At 43.8% G+C, this 9,870-nt stretch overlaps 1 protein-coding gene across 1 annotated transcript in view; it reads left to right on the top strand.

The window, feature by feature from the left end:
* The first annotated feature begins 3,294 nt into the window (after nt 1–3,294).
* Nucleotides 3,295–9,870, top strand: part of LOC133775820 (probable E3 ubiquitin-protein ligase DTX2) — a 29,668-nt gene continuing 23,092 nt past the window's right edge. Inside the window, 1 exon segment of the mRNA XM_062214305.1 lies at nt 3,295–3,428. Within this exon segment, the coding sequence (XP_062070289.1) occupies nt 3,295–3,428 (134 nt within the window).

The raw sequence follows: 9,870 nt of genomic DNA, 5'->3' as shown, positions 1-9,870 counted from the left end.
CATCCTTATGAATTATAATCTGTGGAAAATTGGGTGGGGTTATCAGGAAAATGATCCCTAGATACTTCTCTGGAAAGTGCTTTGCATTGTGGTTGAGACCAAGACCAAGGACTACTCCAACACCCAGTGGTAGGTGGGCCCAAACCCAGTTGTCCATGGGGAGCTCTGGCCCCCTCCTGGTAGTAGAAGATCTACAGTTTCTCAGAGCCTCCCAGCATCTCCTGATACATATTCCAACACCTCCCTAAACAAACTACATCTGACCTCTTTTGTCACCACCAAGGCAGCATAGATTAAAAGGGTTAGCAAGGGATGTGGTGACTCTGCTGAAGTCCCTCCTACAGAGCACAGACAAAACAAATCCCAAAGGCTCTGGTGCAGGGGTATCTTGGAAGGATGCCTGGAGATCAGAAACCCAGAACTCTGCCTTGCTGACCTTCATTTTACAACCCTCCCTAGTAACACATTTTGTTTAACGAAACCACATGACCTTGAAGAATTGACCCTCTTCCAATACATCCCATAAACAGCATGAGAAAGAGACAACTACTTAGGAGCAAAATTACATTTTGCCCATTACTTACATCATTTATTCATTTGTCAATAGTACAGAAAAATGACTTAGTAGTTATATTTCCATTTCCTATAGACTCAAGAACTACCATTTGAAGACCACCACTCCTGGAATACTTTGAAAAGGCACTTGGTTGCCTCTGGCAGCACAGGATGAATAAAACGCCAATGAAAGTGACTGATTCAGGAAATCCAATGTGCAACCTTTCTTGGCAAGAGGTGTTCTTTTTATAACCTGTACCTGGTCAGAAGTGAATTGAAAGTTTTCTTGGCAAAATACTGTGCCTGGATAAATGGCTCTGCAGTGAAGAATGAATAAATAGAAAAAGGAAAAAACTAGAGGGGGCAGGGAGGGATACAGAGGCCCCTGCAGACTTTGTGAATCATTAAGAGAAAAAGCGATAAAGCAACTCTCTAAAATCATACTCTATGGGGGAAAACAGAATTAAACTATCTCTTTTATGTTATCAATAGAATCAAAAAATACAATCTGATAAGAAATAGACTGATATCAAAGAAATAACAAGCATCCATAAAGAGAAACATAAATTTACCTTTTTTCCCAAGAGATTCGTTAGTGTAATGAAACCAGAAGTAGCCTTGGAAATAAGAAATTATTTTCAATGGCCCAAAAATTATTTTTGAATTGTCAAGAATATGAAAATGAGATAATATTGGATTGAAATAGAAGTCAGAATAGTAAGAATGATAATAAACTGCCCCAAACAACAGGGATAAACAAAATTTGTTCTAAGATAACCCAGGGGAAGCTCTGAGCTGAAGATTAAACAAACAAACAAAAAAACACATAAGCCTGAGTAGGCCAGGGCATCTTTCAAGTAACTGATTTAAAACCTGGGTCTCACACAGCTACGGAGATAATAATTCTCTCCCAACACCCCTCCAAAATGAACCACAGCTTCTAGAAGCAGAGGCCTTTGACCTCAGTCCAACACCAAAGAAGTAAAGCATGTTCTAAAAATCAATGTGCAAGTGGACATGTCCCAGACAAGTGTGCTGACCTTGGAAACAGAAGATGAGCAGAACAGAGCAACTCAGAGCTCCCTAGTAGACAACTAGAAGGGCAATAGTGAAACAAAATGCATTGGAACAGCCACATGGAAGAAACTCTTTATATTGTTTTGGTGGTGATGGGGGTCCCCAGTCTGCTAGCCTGCTCCGTCCCCATAAACCAACCCTTTAATGCTTCTCCCATCTGCACCCAAGCCACCATGAGTGCCCCCTTGAGAAGCTCATTGGAAACACAGACCTCTGCTTTACTCATAAATGTGCAGTAATTTGGGTGTCTGGTGATACAATTTATGGAGGTAAGGAAGATGAGGTGAATGTTAAGTTGAGGGAGACAGTGGATACTTGGGGAGATGGATGAAGGAAATCCGGAACTTCAAGATAGACCTGTTAGTGTGGGAATGAGAAATACCAAACATCAACTCAGATAACACGCAATCACTTTAAACTTTTCTGTCAAACTCAAGATTTGTGGGGCTGCATTGATAACAAATACAAATATATACTGCTTTTATCAGAAACAAACAAAACCAAATGACACTGAAACCTTGCAATTAAAAAGTTACTCAAGGGTATAGTGGCTGTTCACAAATAATAGCTTAGGAGTACCCATTTTAGTATCAAGATAGAATCCACAGGGAAAATGCATTAAGTAGAGAATTGGTTTACTTAACATAGCTAGAAAGTGTAGCCCATAATGAAGACCTCACAATCATGAACCACTGGAAATGAATCACATAGTATCGTAGCGTAAGGCAAAAACCATTAGGAATGCAGAAAACTGACAAGCAACTATTACAGTAGAAGGCTCTTAGTGCAAAGAAATGTCAGAGACAGAGTAAGTAAGCCAGAAATAAATAAATAAGGAAGTAAATAAACACGCACATAAATAAGGACATGGAGGCTTTAAACAACCTAATGAATAGATGCAAGTGATGTTTATGGTGTGCACTTTGGATGTGAATCTTAACCCAACTCCTTCTTCTCGCTCCTTTCCCATTTGCTCCCCTCCCTCTTCCTCTGCTACTTCCCTCTTTTTTTTTTTTTTAGAAAGTGAGTTCACTGGAGCACGTATGTATCTATTCAAGTTACTTCCAATCCTTTTAGGATGACAGAGGATGTAAATAAGTAATCACATAAAGGAAGGAAAATGTTCTGAGGCTGTGGAAGAAGTAGCTATCGCCTGAGGTGTGAGCTGCACACCCTAAGGTGCATGTTCACCCTTGATGGAGGCAGAGCCCCAACCCCCGGGGCCTGGTTTCAGAACTTGTCCCTGCCCTGCTATTGCTGTTCTCAGTGCACAGGCTGCCTTGGCCACTGCTGGAGCAATGATTCCAGCATGAAGCTGGGGCATTCTGCTATTATGCAGACTGGTTTCACTTTTTCTCAATCTAACATATCCCCAAAAGAGACCTGGGAAGTGTACTGCCCGAGGTTTGAAGTTAGGTGTGAAGCTTCAGGGAACATTCCACAAGATGGCCCTCCATTCTGACCCCTACTGCAAGCTCAAGGGTTCCCCCAAACCACCCAGTTTTGATAATGAATCAGAAGGACTCAGAGTAAGACTCACAGTTAGGGTTTAATGCAGGGAGAGGATAGAGACTGGCTCAGCTAATGGATGAAGCACCCAGGACACAGCTTCTTGTTGTCCGCCCCCTGTGGAGCCAGGACACTGTCACTCTTTTGGCGATCATGTGTGACGATGCAGAGTACTGTCGACCAGGGAAGCTCACTCGGGCTCTGGTGTTCAGGGATTTCACCGGGGCTCTACCCACAGGCATGACTGACTGTCTAGGTGCTCGATCTCAGTCTTCAGTGCCTCTGGGGTCACCGGACACTACATGATGGACAGCCGCCATTCACATCACTGTTCTTTCTAGCATGACCAGTGCCCACTGAGAGACTGTCTCACACAGCTAGCCCCATCCCCAAATTGTAATGTAGACTCTGCGGCAGGACCCAGTGCTCCTAGGTGGACAAAGACCATCCTGTCATGGGTCATGCTCCAAGGACACAGAGATAACCTCCCAGAAGCCAAGGACACAGGCAAGACTTCCTTCTGGGTAAAGTTAAATTCTTGAGCACAGAAAGGCACTGGACCTTCTGCTCGGGACATGTGCATGAGAGCTGAAAGAGGCCAGGGCCATGCAAGAACAAAGTGAATGTGAGCCACACTGGCTGGCACTCACCAGGCCCTTCTGTGTGTTCGCCATTGCTCATCTCCATGCTGAGGTGCCAGCCCCCTGTGAAGCAGGTGCAGTGGTCAGCAGCCATGTGGTCAGGGTGTGGTGCTGAAGAAGGAAAGCAGATTGGAGGTGACTAATGACGTGAGCCAGCTTCACAACTCCTCCTCTGGTAACTTCGGGCAGTTGCTACTAGGATGGAAATCCACACAGGCACGTTTTGTTCAGCAATGCACCTTCACTGAGAAGGCTGCCTAGCACAAAGTAAACACTCAGGAAGTCACCACTGGATAACTGAAACCTCTAGACTAGGGCTCATTCCCTAGTGTTGGAAGTGTGGAAAATGTATCTACCTTGTAGGAAGCTGTAAAGATTAATAAGCTAATACAGCACGGCCACGGGCATGGAGTAAGTGCTCAGTAAACACAGCAATTACTGTTAGGACTGCTATCAAGCTCAACAGAACAGCAGGATCAGACGCTGGCAGAAGCCCATGTTCTGCTGCTGTAACAGACCACCACAGACTGGGCAGTTTATCAACAACAGACACTCATTTGGGTTCTGTAGGCTGGAATTCCCAATGAAGGGCCATCTCTGGCGGGGTGTTACACACGGTGGAGGGCCTATGAGGAAGAGTCAGGCAAAGTCACTCTTTTGTCAAGAATGCACTCTTGCAAGGACTGGGCCACTCCTGTGATACTGGGATCAGCCCCTTCAGGAGGACAGAGCCCTTCTGATGCAATCACCGCTTAAAGCCCCACCACCATCACAGAGTACTGTTACCACGGCCACCAAATTCTGACCAGAGCAAATCCTTTGTGCCCCTCAGGGCCTGCACCTGAGCTTTTAGTGGAGCTGGAGCACCAGTAGCCCAATAATGCAAGGGCAAAACCCCAGTGCAACACAGACTCCATCCCTCCACAGGCTGTGCTATGAACAGTTTCTCTTTATTTTCTATCACCTTCATTTCCTCTGACATCTACTGCTCCTCCCATTTGATTTACTCTATTGTTCTCTGAATTTTTAAGATGCATAAGTTATTTTCAGCATCCCATTTTAAAAAAATGTTTTAGATTTATTTGAGAGGTAGAGTTAGAGAGGGAGAGACAGAGAAAAGATCTTCCATCTGCTGGTTCACTCCCCAAATGGCTGCAATGGCCAGAGCTGAACTGATCTGAAGCCAGGAGCTTCTTCAGGGTCTTCCACATGGGTGTAGGGGCTCATGCCCCTGGGCCATCTCCACTGCTTTCCAGGCCATCAGCAGAGAGTTGGATAGAAAGAGGAGCAGCCAGGACAAAAACTGGCACCCATATGGGATGCCAGCACCACAGGTAGAGGCTAAGCCTACTATGCCAAAGTGAAAGGCCCCTCAGCTTCCCTTTTTTAAAAAATGTAGGTGCTTGAGGCTAGAGAATGTCCTCAACATGCAGCCATAGCAGTGTGTTACAGGTCTGCCATCACGTGATATGACTGTCATTACGTTCTGGCTTATAACTGTATATATTTTATCTTCCCTTTTACTCTGTAATTGATTTTTGCTTAGGATTTGAACAAAACATCCACATTCCTCACCAATAATGCACTGGAAAGTATTGGCTTTCCAGGCCAAAAATGTCAGCCTTATGAAATCTAAAGCCTCAGAATTCAGTGCGCTTGATCCCCATGTAGGACCTCTGTCCTTAATGAGTTGTACTATGAGAATGAATGGTAAAACTGGTCTTCAGACTACTTTATACTTTGTATGTCTGTGTGGGTGCAATCTGTTGAAATCTTTACTTAGAGGTGATCTTCTGTATATAAAGATAATTTAAAATGAATCTTAGAATGGGATGGGACAGGGAGTAGGAGGTGGTACGCGAGAGGGAGTGTGGGGGTGGGTATGGAGGGAAGAACCACTATAATCCAAAAAGCTGTATCTATGAAATTTATACTTATTAAATAAAAGCTTTATTTAAAAAAATGAGCTGTGCAACATTTGAAAGCACAGGCTCTGGGTCTGTGTCCTGGAATGCCAGGGGTAAACCTGGCCAATCAAGGTGGCAGCCTCTTCCAAGGCCCTTTCTTCAGCCACACAGAAACCAGGCTCAGAGCCTCTGTCCAGAGCTTCCCAGCACTGTGTGTGACCCCAACTCTGGTGCTGCCACAGAGACCTCTCCAACTCACTGTGGTGCATCTGTTAGTATTTGCAGAGAACACAACTGGCCACTAGCTATGACAGTCCACTCTCACTACAACTAAAGAGCATCCTAAATTTACAGTTTTCCTACTCTATCTTTTCACTTTTAAAATATAAGAATGTGGGGCCAGTGTCGTGGTGCACTAGGTTAATCCTCCACCTGCGGTGCCAGCATCCCATATGGGCACCAGGTTCTAGTCCTGGTTGCTCCTCTTCCAGTCCAGCTCTCTGCTGTAGCCCGGGAAGGCAGTGGAGGGTGGCCCAAGTACTTGGGTGCCTGCACCAGCATGGGAGACCAGGAAGAAGCACCTGGTTCCTGGCTTCAGATCAGCATAGCACTGGCTGTAGTGGCCATTTGGGGAGTGAACCAATGGATGGAAGACCTTTCTGTCTGTCTCTCTCACTGTCTATAACTCTACCTGTCAAATAAATAAATAAATAAAATCTTAAAAAAAAGATACAAGAACATCACACATGTGTACTTCAAAAGTTCAAGGAAATGGAAGCAGAAGATCAATGCACTGGAGCACAGAAATGTTTTGAAATCCACACAAATGAGTATTTCATTTCTAGGCTTAATGTGAAACAAGTGATTCCCTTCTGCATGCCTCAGCCTTGGGCCACACTCACCCCTGAGCACTGACTGACTATTAGATGAATGAGCTTGGGTAAGTCATTTAAGCCCTCAAGAGCTCAGTCAGCCTGCCTATAAAATGGGTATGACAGCAAACCCCGGAACTGCTGTGCTGACCAAATCGGAGAATCCATGGAGATGTTCAACTCCGCTGCTGGCACAGCGTAATCAAGACATTCAGCTGTCATTGTTCTTGTTAGCGTAGCGGCCATGACTAGACTCAGTGAGGTACCTAGACCCTCTTTAGTGCACTCTCAGCTACCAAGCATTTTTAACAGTCCCGAGACACAAGCAGAATGTATTAGAAAATGGAAAGCCTCAAGTGTGCCTGGAGGGAAAGGAAAGGACAGCTCTCTCATGAGCTCAGTGAGCGAGCATGCATGTGTGCTCTCTCCTTATATATGTGTGTATATGGTGTATTTATAAAATGTAAAAATATAACTTTAATTACAACATAATTAATGAATAATTTAATAGATAAAAGGTCTCTAACATGAGTATATATATACTTCTAAGTATGTTAGCATAGCGCTAATGAGATATAAATACCATATAAATAAATACAGCACTTATTTGTCTTCTAGCACAGCCTCCCTTAAGTTTAGAGTCCTGGAATTTAAGGTTGCCAAAATTGCTACTTTGGCATCTTATTTATAAGCTTTAGAGTCATGTAATTATCTGAGGATGGAACAAGGGGTAATTTCTGTTTTCTTTAAACTGACATTTCATGTAAACTTCTGTGAGGCTGAGAACTCACATGGATGGGGTCTGTTCACCCCACCTGGTGTCCCATCTGAAGCCATGCTCTGTCTCTGATCATCAATTCCCATGTGACTTTTCCTTTTTAGTTTAGAGACAGAGGTGGAGTGAATTCCCACCTGCTGATTCACTCCCTAAATGTCCACAATGGCTGGGGCTGGGGCAGGGTCATGCCAGGAGCAGGAACTCGATGCACATTTCCTATGTGGTTGGTAGAAACCCAATTCCTTGAGCCATCAGCACAGCCTGCCAAGGTCTACACTGGTGGGAAGCTGAAATCTGGAGTTGGGCCCAGGAATTGAACTCAAAAACTCTGAAGTGAGATACAGACATCTTAAGTGTTAAGCTAAATGCCCACTCCCTTCCAGGTATATTTTGATCTCAAATGCACTTGAAAAATATTTCAGTTATCTTCCAGCATAACAATCAGATTTCTTATAATTAGTAAGCCTTGTTATTGTGGTTACAGTGGTGAGGATCATTTAATGGAACACAAAATTTAGGAAAATGGGACTGGGTTTGTCAATTTGTATGACTTTCAGGAAACTGACTTGGTTACACATACACACACCCATACATACCCCATGCATTATACTAAGAACATTAGGTGACAGTGTACAAAGTTACAGCTATGTAGGGTCAGTAAGTTTAGAGCCCAACCTATAGCATGATGAAAGAGAGAGAGAGAGAGAGAGAGAGAGAGAGAGAGGAAGAAAACACATAAAAGAGTATTGGGTATGCTTACCTACTTTAACATAGTAATTGTGCTTCTAGCACTGCATCCTCAGGAAATATTTTTGAATTCAGAGAAAGAGTTATTTGCAGAGATATTTAGTGTACTCTCACTTATATAAATGAGCACTGAAAAAAATCTGAACATTCAACAACTGCTAAGTAATTTATATTATTCCCATCTGTTAGAATATTATGTAGCTATTAAAGTGGTTTATAAAGAATCAGTAATAACACATAAAGTGAAATAAAATGTGAGTAAAAAATCATAATTAGGTAAAAGTAACCAGGCAGAGTGAAAGACAGAAAGAAAATGGGCTTAAATGTGTGTTATTGCTCATCTTTGGGTGGTGAGGCTATGAATAACACTTCAGCTCTCCCCTTTGTGTTTACATTCCAAATTTTATAAAATAAAGACTTCTCTGAAATGGTAGCCTGTGCTTTAAAAAGGAAAGAGATGAAAGCCCAGGCAGTCAAGGAGAAAAGAGAAAGGGCAGAGTATGTACTTTCTCCTCTCCGTCTTGACCCTTCAAAGGTCCCCGCCAAAACTTCCCCCGGGGAAGGCGAGTGTGTGTTGCTGCCCCTGAGGCCCAGTGCTCTACATGTAGCTCACTACACTCTTGCATCTGGACAGTTGGGAAAGGGTTCTACTCTTTTCTAGTCCCAGATCTCTTAACACTCAAGGAACCCTAGACTAAACAGAGTAAAACCAAATGATACTGGCCCAATTCCACTCCATTCCTTCAGTCACCACTGTAGAACCCTGATGTAAAACAGGATGAAAATTTCTCACTCATCAGTCTTTTTCATACAAGAAATCAAACAGTCTCACAAATGGCCTAGGATTCCAAAACAGTAAACCTGTCCAGTCCAATGGAGCATATTTTTGAAAATACCAACTGTGATTTGAGGCGGCTGAAAACAAACTCTTGGGAACATTCAAAGAACAGCACAACTCACTGTCACAATTGACCCCAATGGCTGTCCTCAGAGGTAACTTCAAGTTCCCTTCCTATATACCTGATAGTTGTAACACATTTGCCTCTGCTCCCCAAGTCAAAGGCATCCCTGGGACAGCTAACATTTCTGCAAACCGATGTCTGTCTGTAGCAATTTGGTTTATTATCAGTGGTTCAGGGACAATTTAGAGCAGACTTTGGCAGCCTCTTACGATAACAATCTGCCCCCGTTGTGTTCCTCATGGAAGACACCTGCTTTGCCAGGAAGATATATTAGCTGTGGATGATTGAGTAAGAACAAGATTAAGATGTCAAAGTTTCCACTGGATCCCACTGGGCCTACACACACTAAATCTCAGGGTTGTCTGTCTCCTGTGTGGGCCACAGTGTCTGTCCAAAGGGGCCTAATTCCTTCTTTTTTTTTTTTTTGGACAGGCAGAGTGGATAGTAAGAGAGAGAGACAGAGAGAAAGGTCTTCCTTTTTTGCCTTTGGTTCACCTTCCAATGGCCACTGCGGCCGGCACATCATGCTGATCTGAAGCCAGGAGCCAGGTGCTTATCCTGGTCTCCCATGCGGGTGCAGGGCCCAAAGACTTGGGCCATCCTCCACTGCCTTCCCGGGCCATAGCAGAGAGCTGGCCTGGAAGAGGAGCAACCAGGATAGAATCCGGCGCCCCAACAGGGACTAGAACCTGGTGTGCTGGTGCCACAAGGTGGCCTGTTAAGCCACGGCGCCAGCCTAATTCCTTCTTACATTTACTGTTGGAAAATGTCAATGTCAATAATGTCACAGGTCACTAGGAAAAAAAAAAAAAAGCTGACAGT

The sequence above is a fragment of the Lepus europaeus genome, chromosome 17 (assembly GCF_033115175.1).
Source record: "Lepus europaeus isolate LE1 chromosome 17, mLepTim1.pri, whole genome shotgun sequence".
Lineage (NCBI taxonomy): Eukaryota > Metazoa > Chordata > Mammalia > Lagomorpha > Leporidae > Lepus > Lepus europaeus.
This window is presented reverse-complemented; position numbering and strand designations above follow the sequence as displayed.